Source organism: Acinonyx jubatus, chromosome C1, assembly GCF_027475565.1.
Source record: "Acinonyx jubatus isolate Ajub_Pintada_27869175 chromosome C1, VMU_Ajub_asm_v1.0, whole genome shotgun sequence".
NCBI lineage: Eukaryota > Metazoa > Chordata > Mammalia > Carnivora > Felidae > Acinonyx > Acinonyx jubatus.
In genome coordinates, this window is record NC_069381.1 from 17,914,467 (window position 1) to 17,940,232 (window position 25,766).

The 25,766-nt window shown below is 48.2% G+C and overlaps 1 protein-coding gene across 13 annotated transcripts in view; it reads right to left on the reverse strand.

Moving 5' to 3' along the window:
• STPG1 (sperm tail PG-rich repeat containing 1) overlaps positions 1 to 25,766 on the reverse strand; it is a 55,259-nt gene that overhangs the window by 13,924 nt on the left and 15,569 nt on the right. For 7 of the 13 annotated variants that reach the window (XM_027060075.2, XM_027060072.2, XM_027060076.2 and 4 more), the window contains 5 exons: positions 23,071 to 23,192; positions 16,031 to 16,189; positions 12,055 to 12,156; positions 7,456 to 7,626; positions 3,200 to 3,308 (listed from right to left, as the gene is read on the reverse strand). In XM_027060075.2, coding sequence (XP_026915876.2) covers positions 3,200 to 3,308; positions 7,456 to 7,626; positions 12,055 to 12,156; positions 16,031 to 16,189; positions 23,071 to 23,192 — 663 coding nt within the window. The remainder of the gene's footprint in view (positions 1 to 3,199; positions 3,309 to 7,455; positions 7,627 to 12,054; positions 12,157 to 16,030; positions 16,190 to 23,070; positions 23,193 to 25,766) is intronic. The other 6 variants (XM_053209031.1, XM_053209061.1, XM_053209055.1 and 3 more) reach the window with 4 other exon arrangements.

The window sequence follows — 25,766 nt, forward strand, 5'->3', positions numbered from 1 at the left end:
GCTGAAGAACAATTTGGCCACCAATGTATATAAAAAAAAAAAACCTTAACTATTCTACATGCTTCTGACTTAGCAATTCCGCTTTAAGTAATTAATATAAGGAAATACTCTTGATTTTACACAAGCTGTGAGCTACAAGGATGTTTGCTGCCTCTCTACTTATATTGGTGATCGGTTTAAAACAACCTAAATTTCCGGTAAGAGGCCATTTGTTCCTTAACTTATCGTACTGCCATGGGATGGAATACCAAACAGCCATTTCAAAAAATGATATTCTTAGAAGGGTTTTTAATAGCATGAAAAGATATTCCCAATATATGCTAAAGTTTTAAAAAAGTTGCTTCAGATTCTGTCTCACTGTCTCTCTCTCTGGCCCTCCCCTGTTCTCTCTCTCTCTCTCTCTCTCTCTCTCTCTCTCTCTCTTTCAAAATAAACATTAGGGGCGCCTGGGTGGCTCAGTCAGTTAAGCGTCCGACTTCGGCTCAGGTCATGATCCCACAGTCCGTGAGTTCGAGCCCCGCGTTGGGCTCTGTGCTGACAGCTCAGAGCCTGGAGCCTGTTTCAGATTCTGTGTCTCCCCCTCTCTCTGCCCCTCCCCCATTCATGCTCTGTCTCTCTCTATCTCAAAAATAAGTAAACGTTAAAAAAAATTTTTTTAAAGAAAAATAAACATTAAAAAATTTTTTTTTAAAAAGCAGGGGGGCGCGCCTGGGTGCTCATTCAGTTAAGCGCCTGGCTTCTGCTCAGGTCATGATCTCATGGTTCATGAGTTTGAGCCCTACATGGGGCTCTGTGCCGACAGCTCAGAGCCTGGAGTCTGCTTCACATTCTGTGTCTCCTCCTCTATCTGCCCTGCCCAACTTGAACTTGCTCTCTCTCTCTCTCTCAAAAAATAAACATTAAAAGTTGAACCATCGGGGCGCCTGAGTGGCTCAGTGGGTTGAGCGTCCAACTTCAACTCAGGTCATGATCTCACAGTTTGTGAGTTCAAGCCCCGTGTCGGGCTCTGTGCTGACAGCTCGGAGCCTGAAGCCTGCTTCAGATTCTGTGCGTGTCTCTCTCTGCCCCTGCCCCACTAATGCTCTGTCTCTGTCTCTGTCTCTCAAGAATAAACAAACATTAAAAAAAATTTTTTTAAGTAAATGTCCAGTTTGCAGCCTTTATAATATTGGGATACATCTCTCGTATTAGGCTTATTTTTCTCTCATTCATGTGTAAATATGTATACATTTGTATATATGTTGTATAAAATATGTTTTCCCCTCCCACAGAAAGGTTAAAGCAACGCTTGATTATCAAATGCTGAAAAGCAGAAGCAGGACAAAACAGGCGCCCGTGATCTTACGGCCCAGAGAGAACCCAGTATAAGCTCTGGTGCATTTCCTTGGGGTCTTTTCCGGAGTGTGGTTGGAAAACTACTTGCTGCTGAGCCCACTGTGCAGATTCGATTCTGCAACCCCCGTTTCTCAAGTGACACTTTAACACAGGTGTTTCCCTTAACTGTAAGAAGCTTCTTCTATTTTGAGGAAAAAGAGAGAGGAGGACATTGCTGATGAGCTTAGCAGATGTAAACTTTAGAAAACCCAAGCAGCAAACGTGTGGAGGTGAGCATTTGGCTCAGAATTGAAGGCGGGCGGGTCCTGGCCCTCCGCCCCTGAGGTAGGGGCCCTCAGAGCTGCTGGGACAGGGGCCCCGTGCTCTGCATCTGTTTTTCCCCAGCGGGGGAAGAAGAAACAACCAGAGTTATTTCTGAGAGGTCAGGGCTGATTGTTTCTCACAGGAGGGCAGCTCCCCCCAGCAGGTTTCTGAGGCAGCAGGCGCCAATCCGGATGGGCCTGGATTCAGATCACCGACGGGCCCCTGGGCCTGCTTTCGAGGTGTCATTTTTTGTCTATAAGACGGGGGTCGATGATCGCAGTGGCTCACACCTTCTGAGCACGTGACGGCATGCTGGCCGAACACCCCGCGGCATCTGGACATCATTGGCTGAGAAATGGAGAACCTGTGGCACCCAGTAGGAGCTTCACAGACATTGGTGCCCACCTCTCCCTCTCCTGCTGGGTTGTGGGCTCATGCGGCTGGCTGAGAAGGTGCCCACCTGGGGGGGGGGGGGCGCGATTCGCTGGCAGGGCCTCTGGCCAAACTCCAGGGCTGCCGGCTTTGTTCTGTATAAACAAACAAGGTGGGGCTTTGCCTGTGATGATGCAAGGCCGGGAGCTTTAGGGGGCTTAGCCTCCTAATTAGGGCTGGTTTTGTTATTCAGCTTTGGACTGATCTTCTCAGCTTTAATCTGGATTTGGTGAAATCTGAAGTGTGCTGCAACTTTATCCACACCCCCCTCCTCCCTGTTCCTCCCCTCAGCTCTGGGGCTCACGGCTCCCTCAGGGCAGGGCAGGGGGGGGGGGGCGTCTTCAGGACCCAGCGGGCAGGTGACAAGGGCTCCCGGAATACCAGTGGCAGCATCACCAGACCTCTCTCTGGAAACCTCTGGCTGAGGCTGGAATCGGGGAGCGGGTCTGAGCGAACAGACCTCTCCCAGCCCAGGGAGGAAGACGCCTGCAGGCCCCCTGTTGGGGCAGTTCCAGAAGTCACGAGGGGCTCACAAGGGCAGCAGCCTCCTCAGTCAGACACCTCTGGACTTAGGCCTGCCATGTGCTAGCTGCGTGACACCAAGCAGGTCACTTCCACTCTCGGAGCCCCCTCTCCTCACCTGAAATGCGGGCCCACGAGGAAGACAGGTGTGTGAGGGCTGCACAGAAAATACTTAGCACCGAGTAGGTGCTCAGTAAACGGAGCTACTGTCCATCGGTCAGTGACTAGTTGATGAAGTCAGCTCTGGGCTCAGGAGGAAAGGAAGGATCTGGACACTCAGCGTATTGAGGGCCCCGTTGGCCCGGGATGGCACCTGGGGCGTGTGAGCGTGCACACTTCTGAGGCGAGAAGCCGCTTCCCCAGCTGGCTGCCCAGGGAAGCTGCGCCCTGTCCTGAAAGGGGAGGCCAGCGAAGCTCCTCTGGGGGCCATTTCCAGAGCAGCGCCTTCTCCCCAGCCTTCTCCTTTTTGTTCAACACCTGCTCAACATCCCCTTTCCCCCAAAGCCTAACTCCTTCCGAAGAGAATCCCTCCAGAGCAGTGGTGCCCTGCAGAGCAGATCTGGTGCATCAACCCTTAGGTCAAGGCCAGTGCAAGATGGCTGCTTACCTGGGGCAGGTCCTGTGTCAGTGATAGTGAAAAATCCTCTCTGGGTTTTGGACATAAACCCGGCTCGGGCACAGACGTTGTTTCTTTGCTTGCAGCAAGAGACAGAGGCCTGGGGACAGGGGAGAAAACAAGCACGGTGTGCCCAATGCCTTCCCTTTCTTTCTCTTTGTCATCAAGCCCAGACAAGGGACACACTGGGGTAAAAAAAAAAAAAAAAAAAAAAAAAAAAAAAAAAAAGAAAGAAAAAGAAAAAAAAAATCTGATTTAAGCCTGTCCTCACAAAATGAACTGACGTGAATGGAAAAGGTCCCAGTGCCTTTTCGGTCGCCTCAGCTAGAGTGGTCCGCGAGTTTGTGACCACCCTCAGATGTCTGGTCACCCAACATGGCGCAGAGGACCGTGCCCGGAAGAGAACCCGAAGACCTGGCTGCCAGGCCCGCGTCTGCCCCACATGGGGCGTGATTCTGCACGAGGTGTTCAATTTCTCTGAACTTGGGTTTTCTCACCTGTAAAGCAGACCCGATAATCCCTGCTCTACTCAATGGAGTTTATGCTGGTGACAGACTTCGTCTATAGGACGGGGATTTTTCTGTAAGTCTGCGACACCACACATGCACGTTATTTTCATAATTTTTTCTATGCCTTTCGTTCCTTTCAATACACTTAGTCCTACATATCTCCACCCTGATTCCGTACTGTTCAAACAGCCCTTCTATAAACGCAGGATTTGGGGCACACCAGGGCGTCATGTAATTTAAGATTACGATCAGATTTACAACGCTCCCTTGTCCTGACTTTTCTGGACCGACCAGAAATCAAGCATTTTGACTGATCCATGCAATATACAGTGTGCACAGCATTCTAAAAATAACGGGGGGGAGGGGGGGGAAGAACACTGAGATCATTCTTCTGTGATACGTGAATCATAAATATTTTAAATGCCAATTGGCAGTCAGTCCCCTGTATTCATTAGATAAAGGTGCAATAAAAATCGGATATGCCATGACCGGGCCTATTTACTGAACAAGTGAAACTATGTGCTGGGGCCCAGATGGTTTGATTTTCCGAGATACTCCTTTGTCAAAAAAATGTTTCGCGAGAGATGCAGATGGCATTTCGATTTTGTGTTTACAAAGGCGGAGGAATTTAGCTTTTCCCGGGGTCCTAATGGCTAGAATGCATGCAGGGAGGACAAACAAAAACATCGGGTGGAGAGGCTAATTACTGGACAGAGGGCCAGGAGCCAGGCTGCCTGGAGAGGAAGTAATCACACGGTACCACGAAAAAGGAGCCGAATAGAGAGGTGGGGGGATCGTGGTAAGCAGAGGGGAAGAGAGGCCCCGACAGACCTCACTGCACCGTGTGGCTAACAGGATTAGCGCATTTCTGCTTCTTGCCAGTTGACTCAACCATTGTTCTCCGGGTCTGAAAAAAGCCTCCTGTAGACAAAACACGATCTCGGCCTTATTCCTCACCCAGACAGAAAAACAACTGAAAAAGGGAGCATTTTTGTCTACCGAGTGTGTGTCACTGGAAGATTTCACCATTAGATGAGGAAAACAGTCCACTCCACTAGCAGGTTGGGGGAAAAAGAAAAAATGAAACAGGTTTATTGTATTACCAGGGGGAAAAAAATCCAAGATACAGTGGAGTAGAAAATGCACGTGTACTGTGGATAACGTAATCCTAATGCTGGAAGTAGGGATGGGGGAGGAAGAGAATATGAACGAAACTGCACCTGTTTTGAATGGCGGTTTGCTTCAGAGAGCGGAATCACAAGAGACTTCTACTTTCCTAGCTCAAGCATTTCTATAATGCTCGAATATGTTTTAGGAGGAGCATGGATGCTTTTCACAGTCACATTAAAACCATAATCAACAAAAAAACATGCACTTGAAATGGATCCATTGGCAGAAGGTCCGAACTCTGTCTTGGGAAGCGGTCTTTTCTAGATGAGCAGCTATACGCTACTGGGGGTAATTCCTTCAATGTCATAAACACTTATCGCCAAGTGCTTGGCATGCCAGGCCCTGCACGGGGCACCGGAGATGTGAAGTGAAGGAGCACCCAGTGGGCTGGGGAGGCAGGTGTGTGAAACACTAAGTACCTGTGTCAGGAATGGCAAAGGCATTTTGCGGTGGCCAAGAACCTTTATTACCACTTTCTTGGGCCGGGCCTTGACCTCTCTCCTGTTAGTATAAGAGCCTTCTAACTGGTTTTTCAAAAGCCACTCCTCACCCACACCACGGTCCCTTCTCCATATGGCTGCTGGAGGGAGCTTTTTAAAAAAGTACATCAGGTGATGTCATCTCACACCCCCTCACCGCCCCCCCTCCAAAGTCTTCCCACAGAGAATAAAATTAAAGATCCCTCCCAGGGTCTTTAGGGTCCTGAGTGAACTGGCCCCTGCCTATCTGTCTGGCTTCCCCTTCTCCCCTCTCCTCCTAGCTAATGCTACTCTAGCCACCTTCTTGTAGTTCCCAGAGCTAAGCTGCTTGCTGTCTCAGGACCTTTGCACAGGCTGTTCCCTCAACTCTGCCTCTCCCTTCATTCCTCGGGTCAGCCTCAGAGCCTTCTCTGACCACCCAATCTAACCCAACCTGAAGTACATGATACTGCTAATTTTATAAATTATAAAATTTATAATCAGGGACGCCTGGGTGGCTCAGTCGGTGAAGCGTCCGACTTCGGCTCAGGTCACGATCTCACGGTCCGTGAGTTCGAGCCCCGCGTCGGGCTCTGTGCTGACAGCTCAGAGCCTGGAGCCTGCTTTAAGATCCTGTGTCTCCCTCTCTCTGCCCCTCCCCCGTTCATGCTCTGTCTCTCTCTGTCTCAAAAATAAATAAACATTAAAAAATTTTTTTTAAATATTTATTTAAAAAAATAAAAATAAAACTTATAATCAATAATTTTATATTGATTTGATGTTGAAATAATGTTTTGAATATACTGAGCTAAATAGAATATGCTATTAAAATTATTTCACCTATGCCTTTTTACTTTTCAATGTGGCTACTGGGAAAATTTAAATGATGTATGTGGCTCCCATTATATTCCTATTGAACAGTGCTGGCCTCACAGGCATATATTGCTCTGAGCACATTACAATTGATTTGACCACTCACAGAAGGTGGGCAGGGGCCTTGTAGTCAGAAAAACAAGTATTACTTGAAAGTGTTATAAAAGAAAAAGGAGGGGCGCCTGGGTGGCTCAGTCGGTTAAGCATCGGGCTCTCGATTTCCGCTGAGGTCATGATCTCACCATTTGTGAGACGGAGCCCCTTGGTCAGGCTCTGTGCTGACAGTGGAGAGGAATTCTCTCTCCCTCTCTTTCTGCCCCTCCCTTGCTCGCTCTCTCTCTCTCTCTCTCTCTCTCTCTCCCAAAATAAATAAATAAATATTTAAAAAAGGACATTAAAGATGAAGTATTCTAAGACCAAAACATTTTGCAGCATGGCATAGTGATATTAATACCTTATGTACAATTCACGTCTTATGTTCTCACACTTGATGTCTCATTTGCTTTTTATAATAACCCTATAGGGCAAGTATAATTGATTCCATTTTACAGCTGAGGCTCAAGAAGTGACGTGACTTCCCCAGAGACAGTTCTGCTGATCTCCATGTATAGTGGAACCCTGTGCGCCCAGGGCTGTGCCAAGCACTCAGCATCCATGACCTAATTTAACATTTGCATTAATACTACGAAGTGGACATGTGTCCCCATTTTACAGATCAACAAACTGAGTCCCAAAAGCTGAAGGGACTTGCCCAGAGCCACACAGAAAGTGGCAGAGGGGACATTTGAACCTGGCTCCATCTCTGAACCATTAATCATACCGTTCTGCCTCCGTGACTACATAGTGGGGCGTTACTGTTAAAAAAAACCAATTTCTGATACGGAAATATCAGGTGGAAAATAAGGTGGTAAATACCTATTGTCACAGATGAGAAAACTGCCTCAGAAAGATTCTAGGGCAGGAGTGATGACCGTGTTTTCCAGGGACTGGTCTTCCCACTGCTCCGCCCTGACCTCCAGGGTTGCTCACATCTTTCTCCAGGTTCTGCAAATTCTCTCTAAAGGCCTTTCCCAGCCTCATGTACCCACTGGGCAGTCAACAAGTACTAACTGATTTACTAATTGCATTAAAATGATATTTCCCAAAGCATCGTTGTGTCCCCCCCCCCCCTCGCCTTCATTTATTTTAGTAAAGCATTCATTCGATACATATTTAACAAGCATACCCAACATCTTACATTGTAATGGTTTGGTGCAGGAGTTTCAGATTTGAGGGCTTTCGCAAAACTTGGCAACTGAAACATGCTGGAACAGGAATTACTGAAGTCTTTCTTCGAAACAAAATGTGATGGGATAGTGTACGCGTTAGCTGCAGGGTATTTAGAAATGATGGTGTCCAGTCGGGCACGCTGTAAGGGGAAAGCCAAAGGCATCAGCAGTCTTACATAATCTGGGGGCCCCAAAGGACAGACGTCAAGGGGATGATGCCCAGCACTACGTCCAAAAGCAGTTTGTAAAAGCTGAAACTCTAGCCGGTAACAACGATAAACTGACCTCAGGCTTTGAGGATTTGCTCTTGGAGGATGCGAGTTCTGGCCTGTTTTAACTTCTGTAAACTAACTCAAGTTATTCATCTTATATTTGGGACTTGGCAAAAATAATGTTGCCATAAACGCATTGCCACCCAATCCCATTTGAGGCCACTTATACTTGACTCATCAGCTGTTGGGTAATTCATATGATGGGAAGCTTTCGACTTTCTTCCTCCAGCCAAGGCTTTCCTTCTGAGTAAAACCCCACGTCTTACTTCTAAGATTAAGTAATCTGAATTGCTCAAATAACAAGTTTGCTTCTAATGTCTTAAAGGCACAAGGGTCCATGGGGCTTGCTGTCCACCTGTGCCTCCGATCCCTCGCCTAATGGCTGATTTCAAAAAACCCTACAATATGTTTCTGTTTCAGTAGAACTGATCCTACTCCTTCCAGGAAGCCACAATAAACTATTTTCAGTTAAAAAAAAAAAACACAAAAACAAACAGAATCAATGTTTGCCAAATGAAAAGGGGCAAAAGCCATAGAAACTTGGTGATAACATCACTTTACCCTAGGATGCTATGGCAAGTATTGGAGTCTGATAAAATAAACGAGAAAATTCTCATTATTTTATGGTTAAAAGCTTGAGAACACTGCTCTGGGTTTTCCTCAGCGGGATAGGGGTCACTACCTATACAAGCACAGCGAGTGGGTGAGGCTGTGGGAAGGCACGAACCCCCACCCCCACCAACTTCTCGTCCTTGCTCGGTTGCAGTGGGTCCCAACATTCAGTCTATGGACCACCGATGGTACGTGGGTGGATGTGCTCCCAGGGGCAAGAATGTTCTTGTCCAGAGTCCCAGCTGTTCAGAGTCGAGCCTGGGTTCAAGTCCCAAGTCGGCCTCCCCCTGTGTCCGGATTCACTGATGTTCCCAGAAGGAAGGTCACCCCAGCCCTGTATGCACTTTGCCTTTGAGTTTTGGGCAATAGGTAACTGAGTACTTTCCACGGGTTGTTGCATTTAATCCTCATGAAAAACCTGGGGAGTGGTTATTGTGATTATCCCGAATTTACAGATGAGGAGACTGGACTTTCTCCATCAGATGAGGAGTGGAACCAACATTATCACCCAGGCAGTCTGCCCCTACTATATGGTATGGATTAGATACCTCATTCTTTTTTTTTTTTTTTAATGTTTATTTATTTTTTTTATTTTTTTTAATGTTTATTTTTGAGACAGAGAGAGACAGAGCATGAACGGGGGAGGGGCAGAGAGAGAGGGAGACACAGAATCGGAAGCAGGCTCCAGGCTCTGAGCCGTCAACTCAGAGCCCGACGCGGGGCTCGAACTCACGGACCGCGAGATCGTGACCTGAGCTGAAGTCGGACGCTTAACCGACTGAGCCACCCAGGCGCCCCAATGTTTATTTATTTTTGAGAAAGAGCAAGTGGGGGAGGGGCAGAGAGAGGGAGACAGAGGATCCAAAGTGGACTCTGCGCTGACAGCAAGTCCTACGTGGGGCTCGAGCTCACAAACCGTGAGGTCATGACCTGCACCAAAGTCGGACGCTCAACCAACAGAGCCACCCAGGCGCCCCTAGATGTCTCATTTTAAAGAGGAATGGGTCAAAAGGAATAAAGCAATACACGTTTTCATTTACAAGCTGGCCAGCCGATAAATGACTGGTGGAAGGTTCTAGTTCAAGAAGAATCGTTATGCTCTCTCTCCTCTGCCCACTAGGCCAGACCCATCTTTCCTCTTTCCTCTTCACTCCAAAGGAAGAGGGTGGGAAGGTGAAACCCTCCCTGGTGGTACTGTCGGTAGCATTTCCATCCTGAGTCACTCAACAGATTAGGCAAGAGCGTTTTTCTAAAGCACTATTTCCCAAAGTGTTTCTTGGCATGCGAGGTGCATAAGGTAAGTGAGTGTTGGCGGTCGCAGCAGCAGGGGGAGAGTTCCAGAGCCAAATAAGCTTGAGAGGGTCTCACAGCATCTTCCCATTTTGAAGATTCGTAATACCCGCCGCCATATTAAGTGCCCTGAGAAGTCCTACAATAAAGAAGCCCAACATATTTAACTAGGCCTTCCAGAACCACTCCCGCCACCATGCAAATACAGAAAGGCCATGGAAGTCTCCTCCCACCAGACTGACTGCTGTGTCATGAATAATTCTGCAACAAAGATTTAGAATATGCTAATGAAGCTCTTGAAATTACTTGGACTTAGAGAGAGCACAGGTCCCCTCCAAAGGTTGGGTGTAGTGGTTCCAACAACCATCAGGAAGTTTCTAGAATTTATAGATCCACAGAGTGTTTTGGTCAGCCTCACCTACAATCGCGCTCCTCCTGGCCAGACCGGGGTCAGGCAGGCAGATCTTTCTCTGACAAGGGCTGCTTCTAATTCCTTCAGAGTCTTCAGATCGGTAAAGGAGGAGGTAACGAACGGATGTGAAAGTTACCAAGTGGGGGGCAGAGGCACGAAATTGCATCTGCGCAGAAAGCTAGGTGAGATGTGGGATCTCCTAATAGATCTCCCCCAGCCACTGCCGGCTGCTTCCAGGAACCCAAATGTCTAAAAAAAGAAATTCCCATATCCATCAAATCGGGGAGGGGAAGCCGGCACCACTCAACGGCCTGCGTTCTTTTTGGGTTTGGTCTGAATGTTTTAAAGACCCGACAGGCGTGATTCGATTCTGTAACACTCCGACCTTCCCTTGGGCCTCTTCTCCTCCCGACGGCCCAGCCTCGTCGTTTGGAAAGTTACCGCACGCAAAGCCTAGTCGGGAGGAATTGACCGGCCACGAACGTCTCAGAGAAAACCTAGGTGTTGCAGGAGCTATTGTTTGTGACTCAGGTGGTAACACTCATGATATTTAGCATGTATACAATGCTCCCAGTTTCAAAGAGCATTTTGCTCACTGCAATTTGCCCAGAGCCTCCAGGGAGTCTCCACTTTTATGAGGCAACTGGGACACAGAAGGGTGACGTGCTTGAGGCCACGTCCAGCATCCACAGCTGAGTCAGGATCAGGTCTTCAGTCTTGTCTCCGGTGCCAGAGCCTGGTGAGGTGGCATTTCTGTTGCAGATTACTTTCAGGTCTCTTTGTTTGCAGGGCGTGGTTCCTCTGTAAGCTCACTGGGGGCATGTGTGACTTCAAGGGCTTTGCTGATGGGGAGTTAGCTCCAAAGTCAACTCGTTCCTTGAGTACTCACCTCTGCCAAACTCAAATTCCAGTAAGTGGCTGCATTCAGTGTGTCTTAAGTGGACCCTTTGTGTGTTGTTTTCTTTGTTTTTTTTTTTTTTTTTAAATCCATTCCAGTGTCAGGCATTATAATACATCTTTGCAAGAGATAATTAAAAAAAAATTTTTTAATGTTTATTTTTGAGAGAGAGGGGGACGGGGAGAGACAGAGCACAAGCAGGGGAGGGGCAGAGAGAGAGGGAGACATAGAATCCGAAGCAGGCTCCGGGCTCTGAGCCGTCAGCACAGAGCCCGACACGGGGCTCACACCCGAGAACCACGAGATGGTGACCTGAGCTGAAGTCGGATGCTCAACCGACTGGGCCACCCAAGTGCTCCTTGAGGTATTTTAATATTTAAAGGGACAGATGGCATACATGTTTTGTTGATGCAAGTTTGGGTTTGCTTTCTTTTTCACTCTCCTACCTCAGCCGGTCTTACCCTAGTTTGGCCCTTTTCCCTTGCTACATCTATTCTTCTTGCCAATTTACAAAGATTCGAATAAAGAACAGGAAAATCCTGCCCAAGTCTGTTCAGGGACATTGGGCCTTCGTAGAGTTCCTCGATTCTTAGAGCCATCCACCAACATAAAGACCCTCATTGCACAAAGAAGGGAAATAGGGAGGGGAGGACGATCACCGCATTTCAGGCCTGCTGCCTGCTTTCTTTCTGCCCCCATCAGATTTCTCAATATCTTGAATAACCCAATGAGACCAAGCGGTGTAAAACCTCATATTAGAGTGAGATCTTTTCCCCGGAACCTAAAAATCTCAGGAAAACATCTGCTTAGTCCACTCCGTGATGACAGAATTGATGGTGGATGATCAGGTCCTGGATCTCCCTTTGGCCTCTCTTCCCACTCTGGCAACGTCTAGCATGGGAGGGGAATTACTTAAAGACACAGGCTCTGATTTACTTGCGTGACACGTGAGGTGGCAGTTATGCTCCTAATTAGAACCACGGCATTTGGAGAGAAGGGACCAGATGACCAACACGTGTTTATGCAAGGAGCAAAGGAAATTACTGATCCCGCCAGTGGCCTCACTCAAGGAGGGGGTTCTCACCATAGAGGGAAAAGTGCACGTCCCTTTCTTAGACAGCGAGACCCTGTTGAACACTGGAGATTGGTGAATGACATCGTAGAAGCCAGGACCCGGGATATTATCCTGAAAGGGAGAGAACGTGGTGTCACTGGGATCCACTCGTTTCCACTGTGCTCTTCTGCGAGCTTTACATCCATTACATCCACGCTAAGCCTCAGTGTGACCCTCCAGGATGGCACCACCACTTTCCCGGTGACGGCTCGGCTCTACCGTTTCCTAGCCTGCCCAGTCACTGTCTCAGTGACCAAGCGCTGGGGTTGGAATTCCAGCCCAGGTCTGGGACCCCCAAAGCCCTGACTCTCCCTCCACCATGCTGCCCTGCATTCTAGAAGAATGCTATTGTTTTGTCATGGCATTAGAGAAGTGAGCACAAGATGGGATGCTAAGTATAGCTGATGCGTGAGTCAGCGTGTGCTGATTGGGTCCGCCAAACCCAAGGTGAGGGACCGATGACCGCTGTCACGTTAACCGCACCCACCTGACTCAGCTTCCTCCTCAGCCTTTCAGAGGAGAAAGCAGGGAGCGTTTCTGTTTACAGAGCAAAACGAAACAAAAACAACCTTCCTCCCAAACAAGTCCCTTTCTAATTCTCAAACAAAAGGAGGCAGGCTCACGAGGCTCACATGCTAAACAACGGAGGTAAGAGAGAGAGGAATAAACAAAGGCTTGATTTCTAAGCTCATTTCTGCTTTTGCAGCTAATTGGACTTTCAGCTCATTTCCCAGGCAAGTTACCAGGGGGAAGTATATGCTGACGGAAGTTGGCCAAGCAAGTGGCATGAAATGAAAAGGATGTTCCGTTGACTTGAGAGTTTACCGGGTGCCTACTCGATGCTACAAGCTTTTCAAAGGTTGCTTCATTTAATGCTCTGACAAGGAAGGGGCTACTGTCCCCATTTTACAGGTGGAGACACCGAGGCACGTGGGGATGCATTTATCCAACACCCCACTGCTACTAACAGCCGTACCTGAATTCAATGCTAAGGGCATGATGAACGCAAACCCTTTGCAGTGGGGGTGTTAGCAGGCCCATTTTAAGGAAAGGAAGGCCCAGAAGCATTGGGTCCACATTTAGTAAATGATGAAGCCCAGATTTAAATCCGGGCAGCCGGACTGCAGACTTGCTCTCCCCAACCTCTGTCACCCAGGCTCGTTGTCTCCACAATCCCTACCACTCTCCTCGGGGCAGAAAGAAAGCTTAAGGGGCCACCAGGGCTTTCCAGGACTTTCCAGTCTGGCCTGAGAAGTGTGTGATTAAGGTTTAATATTTGGGTTAGGGCCATCAGTCAGTGAGATTAATAGGTTCTTCTGTGCTGAATTTTAAACGCAGGGAATCCTTTGAGCCTCGCTTAAAGCAAGTGGGTGAAGGGGCACAGATTCCCGCTTTGTAGGTGATGGTGATCTTGGGTGTAGAGTGCGGGCTGATCACCAGGGAGAATGGGGTAGGCCATGAGACGTGCAGCAGAATCAGGTGCACCAGCGCCCGAGGCCGAGTCCCGCACGTGGGAGAAGATTCGAGGAGCTACCGAAAACAAGGACGAGGTTTTTCTAGGGGGCTGTTTGTAGGGCTAGCATTTATTTATTGAGTGGCCACTCACTGTGTGCCAGGCACTGTTCTGAGCACTTTATTTTTTTTTTTAAGTGTAAGAGAGAGAGAGAGAGAGAGCAAGTGGGGGGAGAGAGAGAATCCCAAGCAGGCTCTACACCATAGAGTCCAACAAGGGGATCAATCTCAAGACTGTGACATCATGACCTGAGCAGAAATCAAGAGTCAGACACTTAATCAACTGAGCCACCCAGGCACCCCTGAGTACTTTATGATTTTTTTTTAAGTAGGCTCCACCGAGCGTGGAGCCCAACGCAGGGTTTGAACTCACGACCCTGAGATCGAGACTCGGATGCTTAACCACCTGAGTCACCCAGTTACCGGCAGTAACTCATTTAATCCCCATTTTAAAGACAGAAGGACAGGACCAAAAGAGATAAGGCTCAAGGTCACATGGCTAGTAACTGTCAGAGCCCGAATTTGAACCCAGGGGGTCTTAGTACAAAGTCAACTCTTTTTTTATAGATTGAGGGATAACTGACACATAACATTCTATTAGTTTCATGTATACGGTGTAATGATTCAATATATTTATACATTGGACAGTGATCACCCAGTAAGTCCAATAAACAGCTGTCACCATACAGTTACAGGATTTTTTTCCTGTGATCAGAGCTTTTAAGATCTACTCGCTTAGCAACTTGCCAATATGCAATACAGTGTTATTAACGGTAGTTGCCATGCTGTATGATACGTCCCCGTGACTTTTTTATTTTGTGATTGGAATTTTGTGCCTTTTCATTTCCTTCACCCATTTTGCCCATCTCCACCAAACATACAGAATCCACTACTCTTTTTTTTTTTTAATTTTTTTAACGTTTATTTATTTTTGAGACAGAAGGAGACAGAGTGCGAGTGGGGGAGGGGCAGAGAGAGAGGGAGACACAGAATCTGAAACAGGTTCCAGGCTCTGAGCCATCAGCACAGAGCCCGACGCGGGGCTCGAACCCACGGACCGTGAGATCATGACCTGAGCCGAAGTCAGACGCTCGACCGACGGAGCCACCCAGGTACCCCCAGAATCCACTACTCTTAAGCATTCAACCAAAGTAATGTTCAAATGCGAAGGTGTAGGATAGAAGAAAAACAAAAATCCTCCTGCGTTTTGAATCCGCAAATTCCCGTCTCAGTGCTGCTACACGCGCCAACTGACTTTCAGCAAGTCGCCCCTCTGGGCCTCAGTTTCCTTATTTGCAAATCAGAGACATGGGGCCACACGCCTTTCTTTGGGTGCCTCTTAGCTTGGAGAGTCCCTAAGTCCAGGGAAAGCTGAAGCAGGACATGTACTCGCGACTCTTCCAGGTTTAAACAGTGAACGAGGAAGATGCACCCCCCTCGCCCCTAGTTTACTGCTACGCTCGACGCCCGCCATCAGTTTCCCACCAATTTTCTGGGCACCTATGTGTCTGAGGGGCTAGAGTTGCCCAATAAAAGCTACTCCGTCCCACCCTGCCCAGGTGAGTTTGAATTTCAGATAACTACAAACGATCTTAGTGTAAGTACGTCCCCCGCAGTTTGGGGGGACATAGTGATACTAAAATAGTTGTTCGCCATTGATCTGAAATTCTACATTAACTAGAAATCCTGCGTTTTTCTTTGCTCGATCTGGCAACCCCACTGGACCTAGCTCATGCTTTCATTCTGCTGTGTTGCAAACTGGTTGGAGGCCAGGCCAAATATGAAGAGGGCTGTCACCTCTTAGCCTGGAGGGACAGAGTGCTGCCTGTTTGCTCTGAAGGAATGTCTGAGAAGAGCTGTCCAGGCAGCAGTCTGCTGGAGCTGGCCCGTGGCAGCTCCAGAGGGGGACTGTTAGAATGTCGGAGGTTTTGCTAGTGGCCCCGGGTGGGGGTATTTACACCACAGAAATTGGCAAATGCTATGAATCAGAACTTCCCCCCTTCGTGGAGGGGACAGCTGGTCTACCAGCCCACCGCTACCTTCACATGACTCCCAGCTAGGTTTCTAAGCTCCTCGGAGGGAAACGTCCAAATGCAGAGCCTTCAGGCCCTCTCCGGCAACTGCTAGAAGTGGTGAATGGCTCTCTGGGCGGGCAATAAAAAGTCAGACCTTTCACCTCTGGGATGACAGTTCACATGACTAACCTTTCGTGGCTTCGGTGAGTTGAGGCCTCTCAGAGCAGATCCCAGAAATAAGAATCCAGACTGCAACTGGGGTGAACTTAGCCGCCTTGGTTTCTTGGCCAAGACCACCCCCAGAGGGCAAAAGTAAGCAAAGCAAAAAGGGGTGTGGGAAGGGAGAAGGGAAGAGAACTATCGATCTCAGCCCTACCAGCTGCCTATCGAGCACTGAGAGAACTATGTGGATGTCATACCTGTTGTCTCCCCGGCCTGCCCCAAAGTGTGAGGATTAATTGAGTCAATACACGCAGAGGGGTGAGAGCCAGTGCGTGGCCACCCTCGTCCTCGTTTCTACCTCTGCATTGCCCACGCCAGCCGCAATGGAGCCGAACCTTCCCGTGGAGGTTAAAGACCTGGAGAGTGGAATTAAGCAAGAGAGGACTGGCTCATGTGCTCCCATCCCTCCACCCAACACACACCTGGGTGACGTTTGGCTGAAACGCACTTTGAGAGCCCTTCTGAAGGATTAAAGTCCCGGAAGGCAGCCTGTGCGGGTGCCAAGGGTGGGACAAAGATCTCCACTCGCTTGACCCTGGGATAGGGTAGGGAGGTCATGAGGAGCAGGGCACAGACCTCCTCACCCCAGACATGTCCGTGGGTTATAGGAAGCTTGGAGTCCCACAGCGTGCAGCCAGCTATGCAGCCTGAGCTTTCGAGTCCTGATTTCATAAATTCTGTCCGATTAATACTTTCAAATCAACGGTTCGTCAAACTGCTTCTTGGCCTACAAAACATAGCCTCTGTTGGATCATTGGCTAAAGGCCACACAAGAGGAATGAAAACTTCTGAGGGGCTTAAAAAGATCTAATGGGGAGGGGGGGCGCCTGGGTGGCTCAGTCAGTTGAGCCTCCGACTCTTGGTTTCAGCTCAGGTCATGATCTCGCGGTTCATGAGTTCGAGCCCCGCACCGAACTTGGGATTCTCTCTCTCCCTCTTTTTCTGTCCCTCTCTTGCTCGTGCTCTCTCTCTCAAAATAAATAAACGTAAAAAAAAAAAAAAAAAGTATTAACAGGAGGAGGACGTGCCTGAGGTAGAACCAGAATCCTGTGCTGTGGTTAAGCCCCCGGCAAAATCACACAGGGATGTTAGGCTCCTGGGGAAACAATTTTTCCCCACAAATGCCTCTGGTCTTCAGATCTCAGGACAATGTGTCCAACGACCCTGCTGACTTCATCGAAGCGAGAAAGCTTTTAGTTTGATGTTAGGGTTGATGTGGCCAGAGTGAAGAGGACAGCACCGCCTGGACGGCGGGAGAGTCGGCCTCTGTCCCCAGGGCGCGGCACTGGCCCTCAGGCCCCTCATCTGTGGGGGCGTCAAGATCTGTGGTTTTCCGGCCACATGCCAGGCGTCCACAGGGAGCCAGGGAAGCTGGCAGCAGCTTGGAGGAGCAGTCTGCCCGTACCTGGCCCACCAGTGGGCTTCAGGACGAGACACTGTCACAGGAAGGGCTGTTCTGCTGAGCCCGGGGTTCAAGGTCACAGAAGCTCTTTCTGGTTCAAACTGTCTCTGACTCTGAGATTTGCCCCTTGGAAGACACCTTCCTCCTTTCTGCCCTCTGTCCCTCCCTCCCCCTCCCCCACCACACACATATGTTTCTGTCTGGCACCAAAGTCTCCACACCTCTGATCACAGGTGCAAAGGGAGAGAGGCCGCGAGCGTACTTCATGCAAGAAAACACTGTTTTGTTCAGAATGGGGCAGGATGGCAGAATGAAGGGACCCTGGAAGCTCTGGGGGAGCAACCAGGAAAGGGGATGAGGTCTCTTGAGGAGATTGTTTATCTTTGCCGGGGGGGGGGGGGGGGGAGGGTGTGGCAAGAGGGGTTAGAGAGAGAATCCCAAGCAGGCTCCGTGCTCAGTGTGGAGCCTGACATGGGGCTCGAACTCACTACCGTGAGATCACCACCTGAGCTGAAATCAAGAGTTGGATGTTGGGGCGCCTGGGTGGCTCAGTCGGTTAAGCAGCCGGCTTCGGCTCAGGTCATGATCTCGCGGTCTGTGGGTTCGAGTCCCGCGTCGGGCTCTGTGCTGACCGCTCAGAGCCTGGAGGCTGCTTCAGATTCTGTCTCTGACTCCCTCTCTCTCTGCCCCTGCCCCGCTTGCACTCTATTTCTGTCTCTCAAAAAATAAATAAACGTTAAAAAAATTAAAAGAAAAAATAAGAAAACTACTGTGGACCAGGGCTTGTGCTAAGGTGCAAGGAAGGATGCAGCACGATCTGTTAGCAGTTCACACACTCTAGGAATGGGATGGAGGGGCCGCAGCAAAACAGTGCAAAATGGACAGGGTGTGTTCCGTGACTCAGCGAGGGATGCATAGACTGGAGATGGGCTCATTCGTTCCATGCACTTTTGAGGGGTGTTGGGGTCAGGAAAGGACAGCGATGACCCCAGGAGTTTCCGGACAGGTGAAGGTGAGACGGGCACACCCCCTACCATCAGGTGAAGCAGAAGGTGGACAGGGGCACAAGAGTGGCTGTCCAGAGCTCAGAGGAGGGTGTCCCTGCTTCCATCCCGGGGTGACATGGGAAGCGGCGTCTGGGAACCAGGAGTTGCCACCTGCATGCATCCTTGCCCCGCCTGACCCTGGCCGTGCAAGTTACTCAACTCCCTTTTGTGTCTCAGGGTCATTATCTGAAAAGCAGAGACAACGCTGAGACTCAGCTCACAGGGTGATTATGGGAACTAAACGGGTCAATAAATGCAAAAGTCTTCGAGGGGTGCCTGGCATGCGGTCAGTGCCAGCCAAGCGTTTGTTATGTCCGGGAACATATAATGCAGACCCTGTGGGGAGGCGTGCCGCTGACCCTACTGTGGTTCAGACATGCAGCCGAGTGCACACTTGGGGTAATTATCCCCTTGAACACGGTGGCCCCTGCAAACTGAACTTCCTTTCGTTTCAATATCCCTGACATGTGGGGCGCCTGGGTGGCTCAGCCGGTTGAGCGTCTGACTCTTGATTTCGGCTCAGGTCACGATCCCGGGGTTGTGGGATCGAGCCCTGTGTGGGGCTCTGCACTGAGTGTGGAGCCTGGTTGACCTTCTCTTTCTCTCCCTTTGCCCCTCTCCCCGGGTTGCTCGCTCACTCTCTTTCTAATTGAAGGAAGGAAGGAAGGAAGGAAGGAAGGAAGGAAGGAAGGAAGGAAGGAAGGAAGGAATAAAATAACTCGACATGTAAAACATCCCTGATCCAGTGCCTCATCAAGTTAATCAATGAAATGATATTAGCTTTCTACAATTTCACACAAATTAAATACAGGCCTGCTTTCCAACTGGGACGGTGGATTTACTGTCAGGCTCTCTATCAAATTAACATGTATGTTTAAATTGAGCCCTTCTAGAGGATACAGTATACGCATGCTACTGGCATTCATTGATTACAGCCTGGAAGGGATAAGCTGGCTTGAGAATCATGGGCCTCGCAATTATAATGTCCTTGCTTTTTTTTTTTTTTTAATTTTTTAACGTTTATTTATTTTTCAACGTTTTTTTGTTTGTTTTGTTTTTTATTTATTTTGGGGACAGAGAGAGACAGAGCATGAGTGGGGGAGGGGCAGAGAGAGAGGGAGACACAGAATGCGAAGCAGGCTCCAGGCTCTGAGCTGTCAGCACAGAGCCCGACACGGGGCTCGAACTCACGGAACGCGAGATTATGACCTGAGTGGAAGTCGGACGCTCCACTGACTGAGCCACCCAGGTGCCCCACATCCTTGCTTTTAAGATGATGCAAAGATATTATTAGTGTTACACAGCCTGGAAGGCAGTGACCACCGTCCAGAGGGAAATAGAGACAGAAACAGGGAGGTGGAGGAAGAAAATGTCCATCAGCCTCCTGGGCTACGTTCTGCCCCAGATTAGGCATGTCTCTTCATGCACACGGAGTCACCAGCACATTTGTAAATAATCGTAAAAATGTGCAGGGAAGCAGACTTCATTTTTAGCAGCCTAAATTGCCAGTCCCGACACCAAGCTCCGTGAAGGATTGATTACAGGGCATATGAGCTGGGCAGTGTTTCCCCACAAAGTTAGACGGACAAGGTGAGTGCACATTTCACAAGGCACCGATTCTCTGTGTCAAAGACGTGCTAAATGGGTCACAGAACTAATGTGAGGATACAACCAAGTTATGAGATCAGGCTCAGGGTACGGATGATTCATGTCCTAAGAAGGGTGGTGAACATCAGAGTTTTAAAATCTGTTTTTAATTTGTATTGCCTCACGAAATTATTGGGTGATGTTACACAAGATCTTTCACTTCTCAGTGTCCATTTCCCTCAAGAGAAATGAGAATAATGAGCATGGAACAAGAAAAGTTTTTTTCCAGTTTTTATAGCTTGAAGAAGCTAAAAGATTATATAGTCCAAATTGTTTGTGTTTCAGATGAGGAAACCGAAGCCCAGAGAAGTCAAGTGACTTGTCTAAAGGCACACAGCCTCTTAACAGGGCAGAACACAGGGAACCTGATTTACGGATCCCGTCCGTGCTCTTGCCACAGAATTGCGTACTTTTTTACAGATGGCTTTCAAATACCTAGATGAAAGTTCCCACGTTGTCAAACCAACGTGACTACATCTGAAAAGTATGAATCAAATTTCTGAGCGATTTCTTTCCGTATCTGATGCTGCTTACAGCTTGGGCTGGTTGCCCCCTTGGTTCCTTGAGCAGAAACGTTTCTGAAAAGTAGTAGTTTGAATGCTAACTCGAAATGCCGGCCTCTTCAGTTTCTGGAAGCGAGTCTGGAGAACCGGATCACATAGAAGGGCGCCTACACTCATTGCCTGACATCCTTCCCTACCTTGTGCTGGGGCTGTTCTGGCGAAGGCCTTTTCAGAAACATACCTGCTGACTTTCATAAATCAAACGCATGGCTCTGGAGGCCACAAAAGGTGTGGTAGTGTGTGGAAACAACATGAGGCTTTGGAGTGAGCTAGACCTGGGTTTGAGGTCTAATTCTTTCCAGGTTGATTCAGCAAATATTTATGTAGGGACTCTTATGTGCCGAGCGCTGTGCTGAATGACCTTGGGCGGGTCATTTAACTCCCCTAAGCCTCGATTTCCTCTCCTGTTAAATTAAGACAATGAACCCTTCCTTTTAGCATTGTTCTGAGGATTAGGGACATGGTCTAAAAATGATTTCACACCTAGAAGGGACCAATAAAATGGTGGCTGCTACCATTTTTATTGGAGGCTGGACTGCAAGTATTCTAGAGATGGGCAACATATTATTACTGTCTTGACAAACAGGACCCCAAACAGAAGGGACAGAGACCGGTGGACAGTTAAAACACAGACACAGAAACTAGAGGGAGAAGAGAGAAAAGTCCTGAGCAAATATCTTCTTTATCATCTCTGAGGTAAACCTTCAAGTAATTAAAAATGTGCGTGTGGGTGTGCACGCACACGCGAGCCTATACACACACCCTATATTCTTTATTATTTGCTTTCTTAGAATCCTAAAATGTTAGAAGTGAAAGGAATTTAAACGTCCTCTCATTCAGCGTTCTTGTTTACAAAGGAGGAACAAGCTGAGGGGCAAAGGGGCCTGACGAGGCCCCCCACATGGCCAAAGGTAACTGAGATGTTGACTCCTTCAAAAGAATGTTATTCTACAGATCTTGGTTAAATGAGTAAAGGAATGAAGATTTTAAAGACTAAGGATGTCTGTGAGGTGCTTCGGCCCCCTGCTGGTGAGAGAGGAGACCGTCAGACCCTTGAACCTTGAGCCAATGCAATCCCAAGCTACTTGAGGACCCATGAGGAGTCCGGGGAGCCATGCAGAATCTTCCAGATCAACGAGGAAAAGAGACACAAATATGTGGAGAAACGGGGCGGGAGGGGATACAGCAACAGAAACAACACACTGTTAAAGGAAGTTTGAAAAAAGGGGGGGGGTCTTTATCACAAAGGTGGTTTTAAGTTTATTCGACCCTTTTATTTTTCCTTTTATGTTATTTGAAGAAAGGTTTGTTATTTCCTCTCCTGTCATAAAGAGTGAACGGGACCAGAGGGAGAGAAAAGGATTTTTACCTTTTACTTCATATACCTGGGATTCTTGAATTTTATACTTTTTTTTTCAACGTTTACTTATTTTTAGGACAGAGAGAGACAGAGCATGAACGGGGGAGGGGCAGATAGAGAGGGAGACACAGAATCGGAAACAGTCTCCAGGCTCTGAGCCATCAGCCCAGAGCCTGACGCGGGGCTCGAACTCACGGACTGCGAGATCGTGACCTGGCTGAAGTCGGACGCTTAACCGACTGCGCCACCCAGGCGCCCCTGAACTTTATACTTTTATAATAAATTTTAAAATACATTTCTTCTTGGGAACGCAAGCTGGTGCAGCCACTCTGGAAGAGAGTATGGAGGTTCCTCAAAACGCTAAAAATAGAACTACCCTACGACCCAGCAATTGCACTACTAGGCATTGATCCATGGGATACTGGTGTGCTGTTTCGGAGGGACACATGCACCCCCGTGTTTACAGCAGCACTATCAACAATAGCCAAAGTATGGAAAGAGCCCAAATGTCCATCGACGGATGAATGGATAAAGAAGATGTGGGATATATATACAATGGAGTATTACTCGGCAATCAAAAAGAATGAAATCTTGCCATTTGCAGCTATGTGGATGGAACTGGAGGGTATTATGCTAAGTGAAATTAGTCAGAGAAAGACAAAAATCATATGGCTTCACTCATATGAGGACTTTAAGAGACAAAACAGATGAACATAAGGGAAGGGAAACAAAAATAATGTAAAAACAGGGAGGGGGACAAAACAGAAGAGACTTTTAAATATAGAGAACAAACAGAGGGTTGCTGGAGGGGTTGTGGGAGGGGGGATGGGCTAAATGGCTAAGAGGCACTAAGGAATCTACTCCTGAAATCATTGTTGCACTATGTGCTAACTAATTTGGATGTAAATAAAAATAAATAAATAAATAAAACAAGTTAAAAAAAATAAATAATGAAAATAAAATAAAATACATTTCTTCTTTAAAAAAATGTTTGGGGTACAATATGGCACCATGAGTCCAGATGCCATCGTTCTCCCTGAAGCTAATAACTTCCCAACTCATTCTTAACCTTCCCGCACACTGGGAGAGAAGGCTATTGGCTCCTTGGGTGACACTGCCCTCTATTGGTCATAGGGACAACTGCACCACCCTGGCTCACACACACCCATCCCGAGGCTCAAACCCAGATTAAATAGAGTTTCTAAGACGATGTTATTACCTTTTTATAATAAAATCTTTTGGCTTGACTATTGAATCCCTTTTTTTCTGATTCTGGAATTGTTGAAGTCTGGTTCTTAAAAGGAATGGAGGAGGATTGTGCTGGATGTGCAGCAGTAAAACCTGAACAACAAAAGCGAAGTAAAAATTAGCACGAAGAATTGACAAAGGCAGAAAACGAAGAGCATTTTAAAGTGTTATTTTATTTTCAATATTTTTACTTTTATTTTTTTTAGAGAGCTACAGAGAGAGAGCACGCGAGCAAGGGAGGGGGACAGAGGGAGGGAGAGGGTCTCAAGCGGGCTCCACGCTCAGCAAGGAGCCTGACACTGGGCTCGATCCCATGACCCTGGGATCATGACCTGAGCCTAAATCAAGAATGGGACGCTCAACTGACTGAGCCACCCAGGCGCCCCTAGATTTTATTTTCTTCCTTTATTTTTTAAATGTTTATTTTTGAGAGGGAGCACAAGCAGGGGAGGGACGGGCGGGGGGGGGGGGCAGACAGAGGATGTGAAGTAGGCTCTGTGCCAACAGCAGCAAGCCTGGTGCAGGGCTCGAACTCACCAACCATGAGATCATGACCTGAGCTGAAGTTGGAGGCTCAACCCTTTGAGCCATCCCGGTGCCCAACACCACCCCCCCACCCCAAGATTTTATTTTTAGGTAATCTCCACACTCAACGTGGGGCTCACACTCACAACCCTGAGATCAACAGTCTCACCCTCCACCAACTGAGCCAGCCAGGCACTCCTTAAAGTTTTATTTTATTTTATTTTTTAATTTTTTTTAACATTTATTTATTTTTGAGACAGAGAGAGACAGAGCATGAACAGGGGAGGGTGAGAGAGAGAGGGAGACACAGAATCTGAAACAGGCTCCAGGCTCTGAGCGGTCAGCACAGAGCCCGGCGTGGGGCTCGAACCCACGGACCGCGAGATCATGACCTGAGCCGGTCGGACGCTTAACCGACTGAGCCACCCAGGCGCCCCCTTAAAGTTTTATCTTAAATGGAATAGGAGAAAAACTTGCCTTTTGATAGGAGGTAAACATGAAACTTTTTTTTTTAATATTCTCTTTACTTTTTTTCCCTCTTGGTAATCTGGCATTTCCCCACCCCGGGGCAACTAAACTAGTGAGATTTGGTCACATCGCTGAAGCATCATTTATAGAAAATCAACTTAAAATTGTGGATGTCCGGGTTGTGACATACAAATGATATACAAATTCCCCGCTCTCCTCTGCCCGGCCCCACATGTGGGAGAATGTCTCACATGAGAGACAACTGTTAAGGCTCCACGAGGGGCATCTCTCTGCACGGCAGACCAATTCCAAACTCCAACCTGTGAGGGTGATAGAATCTGACTCCGTTTTCGATGTGGGGCTGACTGCTCACAGCTTGTAAGCCTCAGCCCCCCGCTTCCCCTTCTGAGCCACATTGGGTAAACTGAGGAGAAGGCCTGGAGGCTCTCCCATTTGGTGCCGGCCAGAAGTTCAAACCATACCAACCCTTGCCCTCACTCCAGCCCTACCAACTAACCACAACAAAACCCCAAACGTGGCTCTCTCCTCTGGTTCTCTCGAGCCATTTTGGGGCCAGATGAGGAAGCCGACCCTGCTCTCCCCAGAAAACCTCACGATGTGAGGAATACCCCTCTTCGTGTCCCCTTGGTGCGGCATCACCAATCTTGACTTTCAAGCCAAATTTTGGATGGGGGTCCACCCTGACTCTGCAGGATGCGCACAACATATCTCAACATCCAAGTCCGAACCCTCGTAGAGGAAATGTGTGCCAGAGTCGGAAAAAGCCAGGAGACGAAGGGAGGAGGGATGCGTTAAGAGTGGGGGTGCGGTTGCACAGGAGCTGGCTTTAAGGCCCGTTTCTTAGTCTCCAAATTTTTGAAAACACAAAACTGGTTTTCAGACTCAGACACCCAATGCCAACAGGGACCCCTCAGGAGGTGCTGTGACAGATGAGGAAACTGAGGCTTAGACAGATGACGTCACTCGCCCTTAAGTGAAACACCCGGCTGGGGTTTGAACACAGTTGGTCTAATGAGCCGAGGCTCTTAAGGTCCAAGCTGCACCTCCTCGTTCTGAGTCTGGCCCATAGTCAGCTCCCCACACACCAGTGGGTGGAATAATGAGGGGCGATCTAGCCCAATGTGCTCGGCTCGAGGGTGAAGCAAATAAAAGAAGCAGAAGAAATGTCTGGTTAGAAAACATTTGAGAGAAATCTACGATGTATTTATGATTTTCTTCCCTTCTCTCCCCACCCCCATTTAGCAGGTGGATGGCTATGTAATTTTCTTTTAGCGAACTAGACAGCATCAGAAAACAGCAGAAGCAAGGCTTCCCAGCTTTTGTTTCTAAAAGTCCATGGAGCGATTTAAAGAGTTTGCAGAGAAGGCAGCAAAGAAAGGGGGATTCTTTTCTTTTCTTTTCTTTCCTTTCCTTTCCTTTCCTTTCCTTTTCTTTTCTTTTCTCCTTCCTTCCTTCCTTCCTTCCTCCCTCCCTCCCTCCCTCCCTCTCTCTCTCTCTCTCTCTCTTTCTTGGTAAAAGGAAGGACATTTCCCCCAGGGGAAGGAAAAAACCTTCCTGACTAAAAAAAAGATCACTTTCAGGGCGCCCGGGTGGCTCAGTCGGTTAACTGTTGACTTTGGATTTTGGCTCGGGTCATGATCTCACGGTTCATGG